Genomic DNA, 24050 nt, shown 5'->3' with positions numbered 1-24050 from the left:
ACATTATATTTTTACTAAATGAACCTTATAAATATATTGGAAGTAGTTTACAAAGTAATAATTGAATGATAGAATTGGAAAAATAGCAATCATTACTACATTGAAAAGTGAGAATGATATTTATTTTGAAACAAATTTTATTTGCTAAAATGATATTCATTGTGAAACAGATGGAGTATTACTTTCTGTCGTCTCCTTCGTGCTATTTGTGAGTTGAGGGAACGTTAGGGTTTGATTTTGTCCCTGCAATTCATAAAGTATCTTGACAAGATGGGCGTTAAGTAATGGTTTGCTTAAATTGTAAGTAACCTTAAGTACTTCGCGAGGCCATGTTTGACTTCTTTATATACGAACATGATGCACTAAGATGTACGCGTTTAATTGGTTAGATGTTGGTCAGGCTAAATGTGTCCATGCGTAAAGTGTAGGTTTCCCTATCTCCTTTTAATTTTTTTCGTATATAATTTCATGTTTTAGATTTTTATTGTTGTCTTAGAAATAGCATGTTTTTAGGTTTATTTTTTCATATCGATTTGTTGTGTAAAGTGTAGGTTTGGAAGTGATTAAGTCATTTAGATTACCTCTCTTACGATTAAAGTTGTTTGCAACTATAATGTTAAATTGATCAATAAAACTCTAGTTAGACATCTCATTTTAATTAGATTTTAAGTTTATTAATTCATGATATAAAGTAACTCTTGGTATCAATCTAACGCATATGCAATACTTTTCTTGTTGCATGTTATTGAAAATCTATGATTTTTTAGAAAACCTTTATGAAACGAATATTTAAGGAATGGTCTATTTAACATTGAAAATCTATGATTTTTTAGAAAACCTTTATGAAACGAATATTTAAGGAATGGTCTATTCAACCCCCAAACAACACCGCTCGGTCAAAAGATGACCCCCTACATCTCGGTGAACATTTTCTATCATGCATGCATTGCCGAAGACATATGTTGTCCCTAAGATATCTTGTTATGCACAAGGGAACTAGTATTTGTCTGTAGGAAATTCAAGATCCTCTTGTCTTCATCGTATCATTTCAATCTCACAACACAAAAAATAAAAATTTACGACCATGTGTATGGAAGCATGAACGACTTCGCGATTGGGAATGAATATAAAAAAAACATAGAAAGATTGCTAGAATATGAAACTTACAAGGAAGGCGAAAGAACATATGGCAATCTGAAACAGCGAAATAGAAAAAAGTAACTTGTTACAGTGCCATAATTTATAGGCAACTAGGAGCACCAAGATATACAATTGAGAATTAAGGAAATGTGAAGGTCACAATAAAGGGTCCAGATGCAACCTCGATTTTGTAACGACACTTAAGTGCACTCAAACAGAAAGTTACGATCATGAGTACGAGAGCATGAACGAGGCTCTCTCAACCACCTAACCTCATTATCAATAAATTTGCGTCTATTAAGGTTTCTGAAAGGTTTAATATAAAGTATGTCATTTAATTCATCATGAAAATTGTTTACACTTTTCGAGTCTGACATGGGAAGTCCAGGAAAGGCAAAACTACATGCAACCTCTCAAATATAGATCATAAAGGAAAAAATTTCTCCATTTATAGTCACATCCACCTCAGGGTTTATCACTTTCACAAATTCCTATGATTTAACATCATTCTCGTTCAGACCCCACAATATCATAAGACTCCCTGACTTCTACAAAGCTTACTAAGGGATGCCTTGACTCCAAATAAAACACTTCTAAAGTTTTTGGGTTTAACAATTTAGTTTAGGAAGAGACATCACTTATATCATCATTACCAAGCAAGTCTATTAAGGAAATGTTTGATTTCTTATATTGGCCATATTTAGAAAGCAAACACAAACAACTAAAATGATAAGGAAAATGATTGTTACCTTGAATGTTTGTAGGTAATGAGAAACAAAATCGTCAAAAATCTATGAAATATTTTGCAGATGGAATGAATATAAAAAATCATAGAAAGATTGCTAAAATATGAAAATTATAAGGAAGGCGAAAGAACATATGGCACTTTGAAGCAAGGAAGAGAAAAGAGTAACTGGTTACACTCCCTTAATTTATAGGTAACTAAGAGCACCAAAATATATAGTTGAGAATAAAGAAAATATTGAAGGTCACAATAAATGGTCTAGACACAACCTTGATTTTGTAATGACACTCAAATGCACTTAAGCACCTTTAGAGCGTCATTTCCTTACTTTATACGCTTAGCTCCACATGAAGGTTTTCCCCGAAGTAATAGTTCGATGATGAGACAAGTTTTTAATTTGCGTGTTACCGAAACTACCAACTCCCACTTATTTCTTCAACGAACTTTTCATATCCTTAAAGAATTTTTCCAACAACGATGGCATTTTTGAAACAAAACTCCCTTGTAGTCAATCATGACATTACCATAGCAAAATCCTATCTTCATAATTATGACTTGGGAAAGTTCTAACTGTCATTTTTATATAAGTGTGACTCCGCATCACGTGAATGTACGATTCATTGCAGACTTGCTAGGTGTTAAATTTATCTCCATAAATTATAGAATGGAATTTTTTTAATTAACTTTCAAATCATATAACTTTTTTTTATTTAGACAAATATAATTTAAGATGAGATATTTCCTTGAAACTTTACTCAACTTAATTAAAACCATACTTTATTTATTTTATGTAGAGACTGCGGTTTAACCGGGTTCAATAAACGAAATGACCATTTGATCGTACTACTAACCGGTTCGGTTTTAAAACGGGTTAGGCGGTACATCCGGTTTAATTACAAAACGAGGGATTGATCCGGCTGGGACCAGACTTTCCCCAAATAAAAGACAGTGCGAGAAGAAGAGGTATGGAATCAGAAATAGTGATCAGCAGAGAAAGAATAACAGAGAAGAGGAGAAGAGATGGCTCGTAGTATCTCCTACGTCACTGGCTCGCAGCTTGTCTCTCTCAAACGCCTTCCAACCATCGCCGTCGTCGATGTCAGAGACGACGAGAGGACTCACGACGGTCACATATCCGGTTCTCTTCATTACGCTAGCGACGGTTTCGACCAAAATATCTCCAAGCTTATTCATGATGTTAAGGGCAAAGATACCATCGTCTTTCACTGCGCTCTAAGTCAGGTCAACTCCAGTCCCTACTCTTGTGTTTTTTTCTTCAGATCCATGTGTTTATTAGGATGAATTTGACCATGACATAGTTCAGAGTTCTCTAGGTATTCGATTCTGATTTTGAAAATTCTTTAGGGTGTGTTTGGGAGATTAGAAAAGGAAGAGAACAATTGAGAGGAAAGAATTGAAGGAGGTTGGTTGGGAGGGTTTTGAATTCGAATCACGTGTGCTTTGATTTATGAATATTTCATGAGTCGAGTTATTTGTTTAATTTTATATTAAATATATGTTTATATGTTTAAAATTATATATGTAACTTTCAAAAAAATGATCAAATTGAGTGGTCATAGAGTGATCATCATGCTATCCCACTTTTGGGGTTTGCTGCTCTGCGCCGCAATCCGGGAATGACTACTCTGGTAATTAACCAAGATATTTGGAAAGTCTTGATGCGTGTAAAATGAGGATGGAGTGGAATTTAGCTCTGGGTTGTTTTATGACATTGTTTTACCCAGCTTTTCACTGCTTCCGTAGACTCAAATGACAGCTATAAAAATTTCTGTTCTGACAACCCCTTTTGCAAAAGATGATGTTTCTAATTTTTATGTTTTCCTCATCATGCCTGCAGCTGACTAACTGTAGTGTAGAAAGAAAGAAAGTAGATTGATTCAAAGATAGACTTTAAATACGAGAGGTAATACAGTGGAAAGCCACGGGTATGTGAGGAATATAGGCTGCAATGGTTTCAGTCTTTCAGACAGAACTTCTTTCTAAAGAGAAAAGAAATCAATACTACTTAGGCAAAGTGCTGCATTAAAACTTTCCATACTGTATCTGATTCCTGTTCTTAGGATGGTCTTATTATAAAATATCAATGTATACATGTTTCATTGATCAACTTCTTATATACACTTCCAGACAAATTGCTAGTGTTGTTTAGGATGTGCATAATGGTTTTTATATTTTACCATTGTTATTTCTTAAAATAATCAACTTGACATACCTTGTCAAAACAAGTTTACACTGATTATGAGTCATGACATTTGAGATGCATTTTTTTTTTGTAATGGGAACACAAATGTCTTCCTATACCCTTTTCGTATGATACCAGAATGTCTCTAAACTGAAATTTGCATGAACTATTTATAGGTTCGAGGCCCAAAATGTGCAAGGAAGCTTGTCAATTATCTTGAAGAGAACAAGGAAGATATTGGTATAAAGAACATTATGGTCTTGGAACGTGGCTTCAATGGGTGGGAAGCTTCTGGTAGACCTGTTTGCCGCTGCAACAATGTTCCTTGCAAGGAGCATGAGAATGCTTAATCTAAGACATCTTCATGGTTGAGATAGAATTAATGGGTGGGAAGCTTCTGGTAGGCCTATCTTTCCTGTACTATCTGCAAACATTTGTATACTAGAGAAAATGTATGACTATTATAATTACATCATTATATAAATCATAGGTAAGCTGAATACCTAGTTTCTATTTTCTTTAACTACTTTATGATGTAAGAAATCCTTGAATGGAGATTGACCAAAATAACAAAGATACTCTTTCATTCTAAATTTCTCTACATAACCGTACAATGTAATTTGATGATTATAGATTTTTTGGTTTAGATTTGCATGGAAGTAAACAAGAAAATGCTTCTTGAAGCACTATTTATCAAAGCGACTACATGTTACATGTAAAGCTTTGGTCAAAATCTCATTTGACCTTCTCTATGGCTCATATCGTCTGCAATGTGGGATGTGCTTCTGAAATGCTAGTTGTGTCTCATCCTCATAGTTCATTTGTAAGCTTTGGTCAAAATCTTATTTGACCCTTTACAGCAGCTAAACAAAACATGCTGAACTTGATCTCCATAGTCCATGCTCTTTAGCCATCTTTTTGATAGGTTGGGTTGAGATATCTAACCCATTTTGACCTACCGGCACTGCATAACCCATAAGAAAGGCGCACTGGAATGGAGGTGGAAGCATGTTGTCCCATTGAGTTTATAACTAGTTTTTATTTAATTATAGAAGCTTTATGTTTTTAAGCAACTTTTAACTATATATTGTGGGTCAACCTGCCAATAGTCAAACAATCAACACACTTCACATGTTTTTCTGTTTTGTTTTGGATTTTGCTGTTGGAGGGTCAACCTGCCCGTCTATTTATTTATGATTCGTTGGTAATAGAGACAAAAGTTTTATATTGACTTAATTAAGACATAATGGAATTAGTTTAGGTTGGTTTTAATTTAAAGTTTGTTTTGAGTTTGTTATTGTCTGCTTTGGTTGTTGTAACTAACTGGTACTTCGGATCAAGTTCTATAAAAGTGAGCATGTAACTCAATTTTGAGATTAAGAATGAAAACTGGAAATTAGTTTTCATTATGGTATCAATCATTAGATCTTCACCTCTGCTCCAAATGCTTTCCTCAGTGTCAGAGAAGCTTCAATGTTGCTAGCAACTATTGTCTCCTCTTACTCAATCCCCAATGACACGACGCAAGAGGTAATATCGTTTTGGAAGTTTGTTTAGCTTAAACAAATAAACTCTTTCAAAAATATAATCTATGATTTATAATTCTTATCCTAATCCTATGAAAAGCTTCTCAGACATACTTGCAACTAAAACATGTATAACAATGTTTAAAAACATAAACATGATAAGAAATTATAAAAACAGAATGAGAGTCTATTGTAGTGAAAATAATTATACCAACGGTAAGTAACAAACTTAAACCTTACAGAAAGAAATTTGCATAAAACTCTAAAATGTTTAGAAATAAAAAATATTTAAAAATTTGGTGATTTGTTTCGAGTTACAAGTCAAATATATAGACACTAAGACATAAATTCGCACTAAAGTCCTTTAATCATGAAGAGAAATGAGTGAAAAATCCAAAGGTCACCAAAAGAAATGCCAGAACGCGAAAAACCATGCTTGTTAGTTGTTACGAGGAGAACATAATTCTCCCAGTGGGTCGTAATTCCTGATTATGCCCAAGGCATAATTTCCAATATGAGCTCAAAAATAGAATCTTGATGAGAGAGAAATTATGACCGTAATTTAGAATTATAAGTTGCCCATAATTCCTTCGTCTCTTGCTTTTTTTTTTCTTGAAATTTTATCCTGAACATCGACAATTGGTCTTATACCTTCGAAGTACTTGAAACACAGACAAAAATAAAAACTCGGCAGTAAAAACGAATATAAAGAATTGAAATGCTTAAGAAAGACACTAAAAACATATTGCTAAAAAAGATGAAAAACCTACTAATCACTAAACATCGTTGAATGTCAAGCTCCATCCAGGGTTGAACTAACCATTTCTTTACAAGAATAACAAGATCCCTTTCGCACTCCTTAATTTGTTGTTACTTAATTCTATAGCTCTAATTAATCCAAGAACAATACATTTGGTCTCAAACTTTCAATTAAGCTTAAGACAACAATTTTCTTCTTTGGAAACAACAAGTTAAAGGTGTTATTCTCTAAAAAAAAATGTACAAATTAGTTGAAAATTCACAAATTTCACCGAAATCCAAGATTGAATCTGACCGTCAAGCTAAAATCATCTTCGTTGAGTATATTTATTATATATTTTAATTTATATAAAATGCATGTCTATTAATTTTAAGAAATACATCACTATTAAACTAATTCTCGTTTGAATACAAGTATCTATTTTTCTCCGTAATTCAACAATAAAATATGTTAAAATTGTTATATTATTGTTAATAATTTAAAATGTCATGATATTTTTATAATTGGTTATTTTTGATTAAAAATGTGGGTAATATTACAGATATAGGTACTTAGTTACCCATAAAGTACATATATTGGTGTCCACGAGAGTATGAACTTAGGTACAAGGATATTTTCAAACTGTGAATATGAGGACAAATACTATAAAACTCTGCCTAAAACCCATCCATTTTATTTCATAGATGTATGAAAAATATGGACACTATGTTCTCAATTATGGCATTCGTATGATGAGGAGTTTGTTCCATCTTTCTAGATTCTCAAGCTCACAACTCTGGATCTCATGTCCAAACCACTGCATCGACATCCAATAAGACGAACACAATTCTAGCAACTCAAAATCCTTTTGCATTTGCTAAGTAAATATCTTATAATTTATAGCGATTATTCAACATGGTTTGCAAATTCATGTGTTTCTCATCACTTAACCTCATTATGGTTCTAATGGAATGTTTATATGTAATGGTCAATGATCATACATTAATTTTATTGGCCCATCTCAATTTAAGTCCACAATTCTACCTATTATTGTGCTAAAACTCAAAAACATGCTTCATGTTCTCTAAGTTTGCCAAGGATAATGAAGTTTATTTTGAATTCCATTTTGATAGTTGTTATGTAAAATCCTAGTCATCTAAGGAGATTCTACTTGAAGGATTTTTTTGATGAACACAACATTTAACATTTATTGTTTCCATAATCTGCCTTTGAAATCCTAAAGCTTTAGATCTCATACATCAAACCAAATGGCATTTTCTAATGTGAATTATTTCATCGTTACACAATACATTAATGTTGTAGGTTTTGACTTTTCCAATGTTTCCACATCATTGTTTCCAATAAGAACACGATTCATTTTTTCTATTCATGTTGTTTAAAAATCACATAGACCACACTATCTCTTTTTCAATAATGTGTTAATCATTCTCTTTTTGAAGTTGTTCATATTGATTTATGGAGAGACCTTCCGCATTGTCCTTCTAGTCGGGGTTATTACTATTATATTGCTTTTGTTGATGCTTACACTCTTTATACTTGAATTTACTTTCTCAAGAGATATGCCTAAGATAGCATCTGAAGTTTCAAGACTCTGAATTCTAAAGACTCTGAAGTCTCATTTTAACCAAGTTTTGAAGACAAGCTCTAGACTCAGATCAAGCTTCATCATTTCTCATACAAAGCTTGTGATTCAAGAAGATATCTTATAGATAAAGTGGATATAGTACAAACAAACCATATTCTCCACTACGTTGCATATCAGAAAGGTATTGTACTATTTATCAGTGTCTCCACAACTTCCGCTCCATTCAATGGTAGCCATTAAAATGAAGTAATTCCAACTTTATCCTCCAACGAATCTATTCATCATCTCTATAAAGAGATCTTGGATGAATGAAAATAATTGATGACTTTGGAAAGAAAGAAAAGAATTGAGAAGAATTAAAAATAGGTTGAAATAAATTCTGAGAAAAAAGAATATCAAGAACAACAAAGAGAGAGAAACACTAGAGGTTTTATTTCAAATCATTTAAGTGTAATCTTTAGAGCTTAATTTTGTGTAATCTGCTTATTGTAGAAGCAACTCTATAAACACAATTCTTATTCTAACCTGTTGATTAAGTTTCTTGAGTGACTTAGTGTTAGTCAGATTACTAAAGAAGTCACTGATAGATTGTCTTTGAGTTGTAATTCTTTAAGAGACTAAGGTATAATATAATCAAGATTCTCAATAAGACATTGAATGTGGTCTTTGTGGTTGTAATCATCATTGATTAGTGAATTAAGACCTTATTGAGAAGGCAAAATCACCTTGGTGGGTGGACTGGACTAACCTAGTTAAAGGGGAACCAAGATAAAAATACTTGTGTTCTTTTATCATTATGGTTTTTGTGCTGTTTGTGTTTGAGTGAACAATTTTTTTTGATCTTGAAACCTAAACCCCCTTTCTTGTGTTTAATTGCACCTTCACCAACTATCCCTATGGATGTGCAGCTACAAGTGACTTAATAGAAGAAGCAATGATGATGAATGAAGCATAACCAATTAATTTTGATTAAGCCCTGAATAACAGAAATTTATGTGCAACCACGAAGGAAGAACTCAGGGTAATCGAGAAGAAGAACACCCAGGAACAAGTCGAAAGAGCTAGCAAGAAGTAAATGGATGTGAAATAGGTCTACAAGTTGAAACGAAGACCAAACGGTGAAATTTCCAAGCATAAGGCAAGACGATTGGCAAGAGGTTTTATGCAAAATCTGGTATTGACTTCTAAAAAGTTTATGCACCTGTTGCAAGGTTGGAGACAATCAGAATTATTATGTCGACTGCAATATACAAAGGATGGAAGATACATCAATTAGATGTGAAGTCAACATTTCTGAATGGACTATGGGAAGAAGAGGTCTATGTCACTCAACCACCATAATTTGAAATCAAAGGACAAGAGTCGAAGGTGTATAGATTGAGAAAGACTCTATATGGCTTAAAGCAAGTCCTAAGGGCTTGGAATAAGAGAATATATAGCTTCCTGATCGAAGCAGGTTTCACAAAGTGAAGTCAATGATGCAGACAGAGTCATTCAAATTATTTTATGCCTGTATGTAAATGATTTATTGATTACTTGTGCTTATGAAGCAGAGATAAGAAGAGTCAATTCTAAGTTGATGTAGAGGTTGAAATGTCTGACATAGGTTGCTTGTCATATTTCTTAAGGATGAAGTTCAAATACATAGGTGAATGAGTGTTCTTGCCTCAAAAGAAGTATGTCCAAGATATCTTGAAGAGATTCAAGATGAGAAACTGTAATGCAACTGCCACGCCACTAGAAACTAGAGCAAAGTTGAAGAAGAATGCAAATGATGAGCTTATAAGTGCAACACTATACAAACAAATCATTGGATCCTTGAGGTATCTATGCAATACAAGGCCAAATATTTTCTAAATATTGAGCAAATTCATGAAGAAGCCACATGAGCGTCATCTCACAACAGTTAAGAGGGTGCTGAGATACATAAAGGGTACGATTGATCATGGCGTGGTGATGCCAAGACAAAAGAAGACCAACACATGTGCAAAGGTACATGGTTACACTAATTCAAATTTCAGTGGAGATTAAGATAAGAAGAAGAATATTAAATGCTACATATTCTCAAATTATCTTAGAGTTTCTATGTAGAAATACCTAGGATAATTCAGCCTTTTATTGAGTTTGCGCAAGACAGGCGAAAACTCAAATGTAGCAAATAGTGTCTGAAATTCTTAGTGAAGAGGTTGTACATTTTTGTCCTTTTTTTCTGAATTCGAAATCCGCAATTTATAGGACAAACTGGTGTTATTTCATAAGGTTGCGACCCTTGATGAAACACACACTTTCAGCAACACTTTTACCAAATGTTGCAATGTTTTGCCTACAACAACAATTTTTTCAATTATTGCTCTATTTCACCTACAACAACTGTTTTACCAATTGTTTGCACGGTTTCGTCTACAACAATAATTTTACCAAATGTTGTACTGTTATGCCAACAAAAACAACTTCCGTGACATGTTTTTCTTGTCATTCTGAACCACAACCAATGGTTATTAATTATTGTTAATAATTTACAACATTTACAGATTAATTATTTTTGCATTTTGTACCTTTTTTTACGGGCATGATTTATACCTTCTCAGCAGCCATCTGGACGAAGTGATATAGGAATTAGTAAGACAAGGAGATCAAAAAAATTAAGCTCCTCTTAATATCAAAATAACAAGTAACATTTTCTACTAAAAAATAATAACAATTAAAGTGAAATAAGCTCATGGCCTTTTACTCACGTATTAATTTTTTAGAAGTTTTCTCATTAAACTTATCTACAAACACTTATAAGCTTATAATTTTATTTTTTATATTTAAGTAAAGAATAATTAACTTATTAGTTGTGAACTCTCTCCTATACTAGAATTCAATTCAAATTAGACTATAGTCTTAAGTGACACAAAATATACTAATAATCGATATAGAGTTTTATTAGATGTTGCTTCCATGTAAAATATATATGTGAAAGTTATTGCGTCCTCATGCTTTAATGATTAATTTTGGTAAAAAGAGTTAAAACAGTGGCAGCTATTAAAATATGTAAATAAATAAATATGAACTGAATCTATAGGTGAGTTATAGAGGTAGGGGAAAGTTTTCAATACAAATAAATAACATTGCACACTCTAAACAACTGGCCCATTAGCTCAGTTGGTTAGAGCGTCGTGCTAATAACGCGAAGGTCGCAGGTTCGAGACCTGCATGGGCCATTTATTTTTTTGAATTCAGTTTTTTTGTTATTTTTTTATTTTAATTATTTCAACCCTTCCACGAGCGTGTTGTTCATTCTCTTCGCGACTCTTGCATCAACTCCAACTCTCCAACCACAATCGATTATTCATTCAAACATGGTAATTCTTTTATTCCTCTTCTGATTTTCGATTAATCGATTAATATTGCTGATTCTGAAATCTATAATTTTTTTTTTGATTTAGGTTTGCTTGTTTTGCTTATTGCCCCTTTTCCTCGTTCCGCTCGTGAACGTATTGCCGATTCTCTTCTACTATGTTCTGGTAAGTGCTTCTTCCATTCAATTTTTCCATGTTTTTGTTATCATTCACCATAATAATCTTGTTCTTTCACCAGATTTTGAATTTGTTGCAAATTATCAATTCTAACTAACCCTATTAACCTGCAAGTTCAATGATCTTGAATTTTTTGTGTGAAGTTTGATTCATTCTTGATTTAATTTTCTCTCTTGATAGTTGTTGAGCTCGCATAATTTTTTGAATTTGGTATAATTTGCAGGGAAAAGTATATCGGCTTTTGGGATGGGAGTTTAGGAAACCGGAGATTGTCCCTCCATCATGTCCTTACAAGCCAGCAGCCAAAACGGAGAGTAAAGTAAGTGAATCCCTCGATAACTTGGATTGTAAATTCTAATCTGGTTTTCTTATTTCTAGATGTTAAAAATGCGTTCTTTTAGGGATCAATCTTAGGCTTACAACAAAACTCAAAGTTAACAATATGATACGTTTTTCGGTTTGTTCACTCACAAGTCCTGACCAAAGATAATACCACATGATTTTATCTATTCTTTTAGTCCTACTCATACCTTCCTTGATTCAGAAACAATGAAAATATTTTAGGTGAATATCAACGGTGACACCAATCCATGAAAACAATCCACATACATGTTTAACCACTTAGTCACTCTTAGGCCATGTTAATCTTCAAATTATTCAACCAACAACGGCTTCATTGAATGCATAAGTTGGAAGACATCATTTTCAAACTCTTCAATTGACTCATGAATTTACGACTCTAGGTATAGGTATTAATATCAAGTTAACTAGCTGAAAAAATAATTTTTTTCCAACATAGATAGACTCTAGCAGGTTTAAACAGACTCCCGAGTTTGGGGACGATTGCACGTGTCTACAGTATAATGGTTAATTTCCCCTTAATGACAGTGTTTTGGTCTTTTTTTGAAAACCAAAATGTAATAATTGAACAATAAGGCTTCGTTGAGTACAAAATATTAACCTTGCTGTTGTAGCACCTGATTCCACCAACGTATCTAATCTAACATACATCCCAGCATGAACCCATCTCCAGAGATGGTGACTGATAATTCTATTGAGTTTGAATCCTCATAGTTCCGAAGCATGAATGAAATTACGAATTAGATAAGATGAACAAACTCATCGTTGCATAGTTATAAATTATAATGAGCCAAACAAGCCATCAAAGTGAATGAACCTTACTTGAATGAACTGAAACCTACTTCTATCAAGCTGAATCCAGCTTCAACAAAGGGAACCCGATCCCCCATCCTCCACTCAAGTAATCTGGAGCATTGTGATTTTTTAATTTGTCCATTGATTTTGAATTTGTTATGCTCTTTTTGTTTGTTGAGCCGCAAACCCATTTTTGTGATTTGCAAATATCTTCACATCTTTTGAATTTTAATGCTGTGTTTGTGCATTTTGCTCAGTCTGGTCCAAAGACTGTTTTAATAATTCTCTGATTTGTTATGCAATTGTACGTGTATGTAATCTGTTATGCATTTGTAAATTGTATGTGTATGTAATATTGATTCGATTGTTGTCTTTCTTATCGTAACCGACCCCACTTAGTGGGAGAAGACTTGGTTGTTGTTGTTGTTGGCTTTCTTATGGTTGAGATGTCTAACTTTTTCGTCTAAAGTGGATTACTTGCATATAGAAGCAGCTCCCCTTATGCTAATCAACCTTTTTTTTGCTTAATTATTATATTAAGATTTTCTTTCTGCTGAATAAGAACAGTATTTTAGGCTTATTGTTCTAATTACCGAAAGACTTTGTCCTGGAAGAGTACTCTAGATTTTTTATCCAAGGAGACTCTATGTTACGAAATACTCTAGGATTACTGTTCTACGTAACTTGGATTCATTTAAACACAAATTTTCTGAATACATTGTTATATGTTACCCTAATAGGATGATATGCCATTCTTGGAGCGTGGTCGCATATACAAAGTGTCAGAATGATTATGTCAGGGGAAAAATATGATCCATGCCATAGTTGTTAGTTAAATCTCAATCATAAACATTTGGTTTAAGCAACAGGCTCATGTTGCTAGTAACCATACATATCCTTGTATTTGTGTTTTTTTGGAGTTTGAGTGATTCTCAATAGTTGGTTTTGTGTCATGAATGTGAAGTACAATGTTTACATTGACACATGTGCATGTGCATCATTGCATGCCTAGAAATAAATGTTGATGCTTTTAATGTTGGAAACTGCCATGAAATTTAAAATCCAAATGATTTGGCAGGTTGAAGCAGAAGCTGTCCCGGCTGTAGAACCTGTTAAAGTGGGAGGAGTAGATGTCAAGCAGGACTAACAAGGGGTCGCGACATAAAGTGTAAGAGCATGGAAATAAATATGATCCCATAAGATGGTTTATGTATATAACAGTTATTACTATTTAATTATTAAGAAATTACATTGCATGGGACTGAGATAGTTTGTAAGTTTGAGCAAGATGAAACAAAACATGTTTAAATTTGCTGACATTTGATTACAAAGAACACTTGAACTAGTTGGGATTGTTTTCTTTCCATTATTTTTGTTACTCTTATATACTAGAAGATATTACCAGAAAAAAAGACTTGTAATATAGTATTATTATATGCAAGAGTATGGTATGGTCAGTTCTGTTTCTGTATGGACTGCATTGCACTTGTTTCTTCAATCTGACAAATCAAGCAGCCCTTAGTTTCTATATTATTTAATTTTTTAACCTAGATTCTTATTCTATGATCTAGTTATACCAAATACTTATATAAAATAAAATGTAGTTCCTTTTGAATTAAATTTGAACACTCTCTTTTCATGCCTATGGAAAATAAGGGAAGTTAGATATTCATAGATGCAAAACTACTTATGGATAACATGATATAAATTGCCTAGATTCGATAAAAGGTTACTTTCATTACTTTTTTGCTTGCAATATGAAACTTCATTTAGTAATTGTCATAGTATAGATCATTTTATCAATGAATGAGTAAAAGATATTAACAAAAAAGAAAAATGAATGGATGGAATTAAGTAATAATTTTGTCAAATTAATCTCATTAATTTGTTAATGATTAACTATTATTATATAATTTGGGAGTGATGTATTTTAGCTTATTCAAACTATATAAAAATTATAAAAAAACTTATCATATATTTATAAATGATTTTTAACTTGTTTTTATTAGTTAATGTATTTCTTTATAAGTTCTCTAAAATAGTATATGAAGATAATTAGAAATAGCTTAAACAATACCATCAAAGGATTTATTTAAAAATGTAAGAAATTTGAATCTATTAAACAACTTATCAAGAGTTCCATCCACGCCTTCTATGAAAAAATTGAAAAATTGAAAATATTACACTCATAACAAAAAGTTGAAACATATCCAATTATCATGATGTACTTATGCTATAAAGTTTTTTTTTTGACATGCTATAAAGTTAAAATAAAATGTTTATTCAAACAATATTATAGTATTAATTAGATGAAAATTTTGTAAAATATTAATTAATACTATCAAATTGAAGATTGAATAATACTCCCTGCGTCTCACAATAGATGTCTTCTTTGAGATTTTCACCATTTTTAAGAAAATAATTAATTATGTTGATTTCAATGATAAAATGAATCTCATTACTAAAATAACCTTATTAATAATAGATAGTGGAATACTTAAATGAATTAAAATGGAATAAATAAGGGTAAATAATTTAAGACAAATAAAAATATAAAAGAGAACACCTGTTGTAAGACGACAGATGGAGTAATTATTTTAGTACTAATAAAAAAAGAGAATAGTACTCAATCTTCCCTAGAAGATTGTGCGGATACTCGGATTAAAGTTAATAAATGAATGGGTTATAAATATACTTATCAATGCTGATATTAATCATTGTGATATTAATCATTGTTAAGTAAATCAGTATTAAGTACACAACATTAGTTTTAATGTATAAATAAATTAATTATGTCCCAAACAAATGGATATTATAATTATTTGGTTTAATTAATATGCAGCTGTTTGGACTAATTGAGAATCTTTAAATTAAAAAATATTATTACTCCCTGCGTCCTTTTTAAGTGTCGTTTTAGCAAAAAGCTCTTCAACCAAGATAGTTAATTATTAGAGTTATTTTTCCTATTATACCCTTATTGATTTTTCTCTTTCCAAATAAATTCAATCATACACTCTCTTTTTCCAATAACTAATTGAAAAATTTGAGATGGAGTTATTGAGAAAATAAGGGTATAAATGACAAATTATAACATTAAATTATAAAACGACACTTAAATAGGAAAAAAATATTCTTCTAAAACGACACTTAAAAAGGAACTGAGGGAGTATAATCAAATCGTTAAACTAACTGTCCATAAATTTTAACTCTACTAATTTTTTTATTTTTAAATTCAGAACTTAAAGTTATTTAGATTTAGAACTTCATAGTTATAGGTATAAATGTTTAGCAATTATCATTCCATGCATAACAAAAAACCCAACTAACTTTATCATTTGTAAATAGGTACATGAACTAATTAAAACAAATGAAATTTGCTTTATTATAAATATAAATTATTACTATTATTATTAATAATAGGTACATGAACTAATTATTAATATTATTATTATTATTATTATTATTATTATAATAATTATAGTTCAAAGGATTACAAATTAACTAAATACTTTTAGTTTATAGAATTAAAAACAATTATTTTCTAAAATACAAGTAGTTTAAAAAGAGTTTAATTGCTTACTTTGAAAATTGTTACAATTGAATGCAAATTATTTTGGAACAACTTTATATTAGTGTAAATGCAACAACTATTATATATTAAAGAGAATAATACCATTCCATATTTAAATGATTGTGTGGTTTCTTATATTATAATAATAAATGAGTGGATATAATAATTTTATCAATGATTAAATTTTAATCATTTTTATAAATTCATATCAAGTACAATAAATTAAAAATAATTACACAATATTAATTTGAATATAAACCTTACAACAATAAAAATATCAGTGATTTAAAAATAGATAGATTATATAGATTACTCATAATAAATAAACAATATATTATTCATAAAAAGTAGAAGTCTAAATCAAATGGATTTTTATTCATAAAAAGTAGAAGTCTAAATCAAATGGATTTGGATTGGAGTTGGACCATGACAATTTGAATGATTTTAATTTAAACATATTAATTAACACACCAAATATAATTTGCAGCTAATTACACAGTTGCATAATGACTGATTGGAATGTCATTTTATTGCACTCACTCTAAATAGTAAATGTAATTTTAGTTTTTAATTTTCTATATTAACTATTCATTATTATCACGACTATTTATTATTACCACAACTCCATAATCTCTATTTAAAAAAAATTTTAAAATCCACTTCTAAAATAATAACATATATGTATACGTATTCTTAACTTTCTTCTCAAATTATTTCGCACTAAATAACACTACTATTTTTAGGCACATTTTTTTTTCTAGTTTTTATCGTTTTTACTTAGTTTCGTAAAGGAAAATTTCAAACTTAATCTCATCTCACACCACTATTTTTAGCACACAGTAAAAACCGTTGTTAAACATAGGTTATGACCATAACAGTAGTAACAACAAAAACAACAACGATATTGTTGTTATTATGAGTATACTACACGATGATATTGTGATTATTACACCATCAAAAAAAGAAGGTGAAGAAGCTACCATCGTAACCGTTAACTGTCCGGACAAAACCGGTCTAGGTTCTGATTTATGTCGCATCATTCTCTTCTTTGGTCTCACCATTCTCCGAGGAGGTATGGTTCAATCTTTCTTTCTTGTTTTTCATTTTCTTTCAGATTCTTGATACTCATTTGTTTTTTTTTGTTTTTGTTTTTGTTTGGTGGAATGAAGATGTTTCAACTGATGGAAAATGGTGCTATATTGTATTCTGGGTGGTGGGAAAAGAAAAAACAAGGTGGAGTTTGTTGAAGAAGAGACTAATCGCTGCTTGCCCTTCTTTTTCTTCAGCTTATGCATTCTCTTTCTATTCCACTCATTTACCGTCTCCGAAGCCTCCTGATCTTTTTCTTTTGAAATTTTGTTGCAAAGATCGGAAAGGTCTTTTACATGGTAATTTTCAGAAACCTCATCTCTGTAGCACTGACGACTCTGAAAAAGTGTGTCTGTATTTGTGTCCGTGTCTGTTAGTGTTGGTGTCTGGGTCAGGATATTATGTTTGTCTTTGTGAATTGATTTTAGTGAAAATATTGATGTTGAGACAGATGTGACAGAGGTTCTGTGTGAGCTAGAGCTCACCATACAGAAAGTGAAGGTTTCTACCACACCTGATGGAAGAGTGTTGGATCTATTTTTCATCACGGATCCAAGGTTCTATAGTTTCTAGTTATTTATTTCTCATCAATTTTTCATAGCTTCAGAAATGTGGTTTTAAACTAAGTGACTTACTGTATAATCTTATATGATCAGAGAGCTTCTGCATACAGAGAAGAGAAGGGATGATATAGTTAACAAATTAACACCTATTTTGGAGAATGTTTTCAATACAATTGACATTGAATTGGTTGATCCATCTATTTTTGAGAAGGTCTTCAATACAAATGACACTGAACCAGTTGACTCAGAAACTACTGATTTTTCTCAAGCATCTCCGCCTCTTCCAAATGTAATCACATATGTATTTGATTTGCAAAGTGGAACTTCCACATCAGATTCTGTTTCTATTGTGATGGATAATAAATTGAGTCCTGCTCACACACTTGTCCAAATTATGTGCCATGATCATAAAGGTCTTCTTTATGACATCATGAGAACTTTGAAGGAATACAATATTCAGGTATAGTAATTCAAATAATCGAACATTTTTCCTGATAATTTAAAGTGTGACATGTAGCACTGACACTTTAGATTGAATGCGTGTCTCTGACATAATTAGGAGTTTAATATGTAGCACTCACACTCCAGATTGAATGTGTAGTATCTGGTGTCTAACATAATCAGGAGTTTGATATGTAGCACCGACACTTCAGTTTGATATGTTTTGCGTATACTTAATTAGTCTTCTTATCTTATTGTGCAAGTAACCCAACTAATCATGTAAACAGATATCTTATGGGAGATTCTCAAAGAAAAGTAGAGGAAAATGTGAGATTGACTTGTTTATCAGGCAAGTTGATGGCAAAAAGATAGTTGATCCTAGCAAGCAAGAATCTTTATCGTCTCGTCTTAAGATTGAACTACTCTGCCCACTCAAAGTAGCGGTAGTGAGCAGGGGTCCTGATACAGAATTGCTGGTTTCAAACCCTGTCGAGTTGTCTGGCAGAGGAAGGCCGCTTGTTTTTCATGATATCACTCTTGCTCTCAAAATGCTTGGACTTTGTATCTTTGCGGTATTTACTCGTCTCATAGTATGATATATGTTACTTCATATAGTTTAGTTTGATGATTTAGTAGATGCTAATATTGTTTCAACAGGCTGAAGTTGGAAGACATGTGATTGGAGAGCGCGAGTGGGAAGTTTATAGAATCTTGCTTGATGAAGTGGAGGGATTACCTTTTCCAAGAAACAAGATTGAGAAAGGAGTTTGGGAAATTTTGATGGGTTGGCAGTGATCCCATGTCTAGAGAAGGTGACTGATGATTCTATAGAGTTTGAACTCTCATAGTTCCCAAGCATAAATGAGATCACTAATCAGAGAAGATGAACAAACTCATCGTTGCATGGTTACAATGAGCCAAACAAGCCGCATCGAAGTGAATGAACCCCGGACGTATGAGCTGAATCCAATTTCAACAAAGGGAACCCAATTCCACCATCCTTCACTCTTAACTAATCTGGAGCCTTGTGATTTGTTAGTTTGTTCATTGATTTTGAACTTGTTATGCTATTTTTGCTTGTTGAGGTGCGGACCTGTTTTGTGATTTGGGAATATCTCTATTGATGCTGAATTGTAATGCTGTGTTTGTGTCCAGTCTGGTCCAGAGACTGTTTTTATAATTCTCTGATTTGTTATGCATTTGTATGTGTATGTGTCGCGGCGCAAAAAGTACGTATTGCAAAAGGAAAGAGAAAGGGAAAATATCAAATAAAACCCATGAAAGAAAAGAAATGGTTGTCACAATCAAGAGCGGATTCGGGAGTTGATTATGCAAGAGGAAGATATTAACTCCCTCACATATGTTCTACGCAACGGTATTCATTTAGTTAGTCCTGGGTTCTGTCGCGGTAGAAAAATTGGAGATTAAGCTATTGACAAATTTAACTCACAAAGCAAGAGTCACACCGAACTTTATTGTTTTCAAAGAAGAAAACAGAAAATATCGATAAAACGCCAAAAAAGAAAATATCTAGGTATGGGATTGGTTATGCAAGAGGAATGTATTAGAACCTCTCATTTCTGTGAGAATGGATCCTCTCCTATTTTTCTCTTTCTGCTTCTATCCTGCTCCAAATCTAATGGCTAATAAGTAAGAAAAAAAATAATGATATAATATATAGATAGGTATAGAGTATAATCCAAGGGCTAGAATTACTGCTGAACAAGAAGCAGTAGAGGAAAAATTGGAGAGAATCCAAATTCCATTTCTGTGGTACTCCACGAGAATCTTTTGAAAATCTGCACTTTTAAGGCTAAAGGATTAAAGTTTGCAATAAGATTGATGAGATGAGACAATTTTTTTTCTTCATTTTTGTGTGCTCGGCAAGACGTCGCATCTTGTGCCTACATACTTCTTGAGTGTAATAGGAAAGTCAAAGCATTTGTAGTTCTGCTAAAAAGAAAACACTGAGGTTTGTTTGTTTGATTTTAATAGAAAAAAGACAATTAGTCGCATTCGATTGGAAAACACCATATACCAACCACAAATATGGGGGAATGTGTATTTGCATCATCTTGATATGGAGAGATTTACTTGGATTGACTCAACAAGCATGTCTCACATTCAAGTGAAAAATATCAACAACTGGAACCTCAACTTAGGGGCTTAGGATTTGCATCAATGCAAGAAATTGACTTATGTTCTTCCTTTAAGAAAATTTTTTAAAAGAAAAAGTGCATCAGGTAAGTAAGCAAAGAAAATGATTAGATGAACTCCAAATCCTCAGATGAACCAAGTATCAGATGAAATTCAAAGTCACAAGTGTATCAGATGAACAAGAAGATCACAAAACATAGATGGAGTTCCAAAGTTTAAAAGTTCAACAATTCAGAATAAGGGCCAAGTTCTCAGATGAAAGTCCAAAGTCCAGATGAATTCTAAGTTCTCAGATACAACCTCCAAGGAAAGGAAAGCCTAACCTAAGTTCAAAAGTCCAAATCCACGAGCATGAGATAGTAACATCAAGTCCACACAAATTATTAAGATTTTTAGGGTTTTGTCTTATTTAGATGTTTTTGATCTTTTGATAAGCAAAAAGAAACTAAATAAAAGGCAAGAAGCATAAATATAATGACAATTAAATGACATGAAATGGAAATGACAAGAATGATAAATGACATTAAATAAAAGTGCATAAAAGTAAAGTTAGCACTAAGTATATAATCAATGTTAGTATTAATAATCAATGAACTGATTCGGGATAATTTAGCGCCATGTTAAGCAATCATAGAGGTACTTATGTAGAAGTAGCATCTATGAGGCCGGTCAATAATAATTTATGTGTTTAAAAACAAGTTAGAGAAATGATATGAAAGATCATTCTCCACAAACTTGAAACATAAGTAAAATAAAAAACAAAAGAAGAAGAAGAAGAGAGATGGAGACACAATCAAGCATCAAAGCAAAGAAGATTGAATCATTACTTTAATCATTCTTTTTCATGATCATGAGATAAACTTATCATTCAATCCAAAGTATCATAAATGATCAAATAATCATTTAAATGATATGTTTGAAATGAAGAAAGTTCCATCAACCAAAATATCAATTCAAAGCCTAATTGAACAAGATGAATACTCAACCAACCATTATTGACCAAGTTAACCAAGGGCTTTCATCTCTTCCTGTCGACCTTTTCGAAGCTTCAACAATTAACACATAATAAATGAAAACCTTCATACTCTACTATGTATCTCCTCCCCTTAATTGAGAAAATAGCGAGTAGTGGTTGCGTTAATTATACTTCGACATACAAACACACATATTTTCCTCTCTCGTACATCAACGTATTTTTATCCACCTTAATTGTTTTTCCGATCCGGTTACCTATAAAGCTAAGAAATCGATAATCATAGTACTCTATTGGTAACCCTACCATTCAAACCCCAACAACCACTTTCACTATAGTATCGCTCATTGGCTGGAAATTCAGGCTCTATTATTTGACAATCAGATATTGATCATTGTTAGACGCTAGACTTAGGTTCTAGAGGGGGGGGGGGGGGTGAATAGATCCCTTTAAAAATTATTCTCTTTTAAAATTTATTTTCAAAGATGGCTTGCGGAAGCGCTTCGAGATCGACTCACGCCTATTCCGAACCTCGATTGGTAGAATCAGATATGCAGCTAAACCTTTAATGAATGTGAGAATTATTAAAGATGAGAAATAGCTTGAATCAATTGATTTTATAAATATTATTTTGAACAATTTAAACACTCAAGCACCTACTTCCAATGAAATATATTTGATAAATTGACTTGGTCAATTTATCAAACACTTGTTGTGCAAATGTTGTTATGCCCAAACAATTTCACAAACAGTTGGCGTGCAATTTGTTAGCAAGTTAATGTGATCTAAGTGTGGTTGATTGTGAAATTAAATTGCAATTAACAATTGTAATTCTCTATACAAAAACAATTTTGTATCACAATTTAACACTTATAATTATTATCGACTTAACAATTGTATACCAATATCAATAGCAAGTAATTGAGAAATAGGGAGAGAGGACCACAAATATTTATTTAGGCAGTTCGCCGTTCTTCCCCGCTATGACTACGCCTGGGCTCAATTCCAAACGAGAATTGAGATAGTTTTTTTCTTTGCAAAATGTTATTACAAGAGAAGTCAAAGCAATAAATAAACAAACTCAGTTTTGATGTCGATTCTTTATCTTCTCTCCCCTTTACCTTAAGCAAGATCAAGTCGCCCAACAATCTCAAATCAATCCTCCGATTACCGCTACTTTCTTGACCGAACCCACCGTTCTTTAAGGCTTTCACTCGGCTAAATTGAAATCTCAAATTGTTGTCACCCAAGAACATTGATTGATCCTCCGTCTACCATTACTCTCTTGACTGAATCCATCATTCGTCAAGGCTTTCAATCGGATGAATCAAATCCAAATCTTCTTGTTAAAAACCACCCAAATCAATCCGATCTTGGAGGACAAAGCCCCAATGGTTTTATTCAATGAATCCCCCAAAATTCTCACCCAATGAGAACCTAAAAATTCCTAACCTTGGATGTTATCACTCTCAATCTATGGTTACTCAGGGAAAAAATGATTATGTGTATTTGATGAATGAACAAGAGAAATAATGAAGATGAGAAGCAATTTTGTCTCTTTCAGGTTTCAAAGTTGTATTAAAATGGATGCATAAATGTATTTATATGTGTGTGAAAGAGGGCTAAATCTGGAAAGTTTGTGCACAAAAATGCCCAAAAAGGAGCGATGTGTCGACCTACAGGACTGTATGCGTTTACCTCTACAAGGCAGTGAAGTCTGCAGGTAAAATGCACAACATGCATTGACCTCCAGGACTGTATGCTTCGACCTCTACAAGGACGTAAGGTCTGTAGGTAAAATGCATAACATGCGTCGACCTCTGGGATCCATGCGTCGACCTACATCATGCTATGCGTCGACCTACAGCTTCTGCGCGTCGATGTCTGACTGGCAGAAGTGTCCTATAACATGCTATGCGTTGACCTAAAACTTTTGTGCGTCGACCTATGACTGGAAGAAGTGACCTACAACATGCTATGAGTCAACCTACAACTTTATGCGTCAACCTCTAGCATGCATATTCACCCAAAACCATGTTTTTGACTATTGAAACTGATCCACATGAATATTGTAACACCCTTCTAAACCTCGCACAATTTAAATAATTATATCAGATTAAAACATAAAAACAAGGGTGCCACAATTCAATTTAAACCAATTTATCATAAATCAATTGTCATGCTTCACTTAGGAACAAATCATCAATTTAACAAAATCATATTTCTACACAGTGGAACATTAATCAACGGATAAGCATAACATCATCTATGCAATATCTCACAAAATTAATCCGATAACAACAAAATAGAATATCATCATAAACTCTAAACTAGCATTCCCCCAGTGTTACAGTATCAGAGCATAACACCTGTCGCTATACTTCCACACTGACTTATGAGCTAATCCTCACCAAGTCGAAAGCCGCTATCCCTAATCTGAAATAACAACATGTAAGAGTGAGTCTCATCACAACTAACAAATATTATTGCATCATAAATAATAACACATCATAGTTATATCATTCACCCAATCGTATTATATTCAGATAATTCAACAAACACGCAACCAACACATCATCAATTCATAACACTGAACACATTCAATCATGTTATGAAATCAT

General features: G+C 32.4%; 3 protein-coding genes and 1 non-coding gene across 4 annotated transcripts; all 4 read left to right on the top strand.

The window, feature by feature from the left end:
• The first annotated feature begins 2842 nt into the window (after window positions 1–2842).
• LOC131610227 (dual specificity phosphatase Cdc25) lies at window positions 2843–4681 on the top strand. The gene is made up of 2 exons (XM_058882121.1): window positions 2843–3127; window positions 4265–4681. The coding sequence occupies exons 1-2, from the start codon at window positions 2906–2908 to the stop codon at window positions 4436–4438; spliced, it is 396 nt and encodes a 131-aa protein (XP_058738104.1). The 5' UTR covers window positions 2843–2905; the 3' UTR covers window positions 4439–4681.
• A 6410-nt stretch (window positions 4682–11091) lies between these two features.
• Window positions 11092–11165, top strand: TRNAI-AAU (transfer RNA isoleucine (anticodon AAU)). Its single transcript has one exon. It is a non-coding gene; the product is annotated as a tRNA-Ile (tRNA).
• Window positions 11166–11171: 6 nt separating this feature from the next.
• On the top strand, window positions 11172–13999 carry LOC131612560 (uncharacterized). Its single transcript, XM_058884330.1, has 4 exons — window positions 11172–11306; window positions 11391–11468; window positions 11704–11799; window positions 13714–13999. Exons 1-4 carry the CDS (start codon window positions 11304–11306, stop codon window positions 13780–13782), a joined length of 246 nt encoding a protein of 81 aa, XP_058740313.1. The 5' UTR covers window positions 11172–11303; the 3' UTR covers window positions 13783–13999.
• A 3031-nt stretch (window positions 14000–17030) lies between these two features.
• On the top strand, window positions 17031–19454 carry LOC131612559 (ACT domain-containing protein ACR10-like). Its single transcript, XM_058884329.1, has 6 exons — window positions 17031–17278; window positions 17376–17594; window positions 17747–17852; window positions 17952–18318; window positions 18587–18871; window positions 18957–19454. Exons 1-6 carry the CDS (start codon window positions 17122–17124, stop codon window positions 19092–19094), a joined length of 1272 nt encoding a protein of 423 aa, XP_058740312.1. The 5' UTR covers window positions 17031–17121; the 3' UTR covers window positions 19095–19454.
• Window positions 19455–24050: the final 4596 nt, after the last annotated feature.

The sequence above is a fragment of the Vicia villosa genome, linkage group LG6 (assembly GCF_029867415.1).
Source record: "Vicia villosa cultivar HV-30 ecotype Madison, WI linkage group LG6, Vvil1.0, whole genome shotgun sequence".
Taxonomy (NCBI): domain Eukaryota; kingdom Viridiplantae; phylum Streptophyta; class Magnoliopsida; order Fabales; family Fabaceae; genus Vicia; species Vicia villosa.
This window is presented reverse-complemented; position numbering and strand designations above follow the sequence as displayed.

Bases quoted from the DNA above. Each gene is read 5' to 3' on its own strand.
- LOC131610227 (XM_058882121.1), top strand. From the start codon at position 2,906: ATGGCTCGTAGTATCTCCTACGTCACTGGCTCGCAGCTTGTCTCTCTC. The intron at 3,128-4,264 runs GTCAACTCCAGT...AACTATTTATAG, and splicing joins TTCACTGCGCTCTAAGTCAG to GTTCGAGGCCCAAAATGTGC.
- LOC131612560 (XM_058884330.1), top strand. The intron at 11,469-11,703 runs GTAAGTGCTTCT...TATAATTTGCAG, and splicing joins TTCTCTTCTACTATGTTCTG to GGAAAAGTATATCGGCTTTT. The intron at 11,800-13,713 runs GTAAGTGAATCC...ATGATTTGGCAG, and splicing joins CAGCCAAAACGGAGAGTAAA to GTTGAAGCAGAAGCTGTCCC.
- LOC131612559 (XM_058884329.1), top strand. From the start codon at position 17,122: ATGAGTATACTACACGATGATATTGTGATTATTACACCATCAAAAAAA. The intron at 17,279-17,375 runs GTATGGTTCAAT...GGTGGAATGAAG, and splicing joins TCTCACCATTCTCCGAGGAG to ATGTTTCAACTGATGGAAAA. The intron at 17,853-17,951 runs GTTCTATAGTTT...TTATATGATCAG, and splicing joins TTTTTCATCACGGATCCAAG to AGAGCTTCTGCATACAGAGA.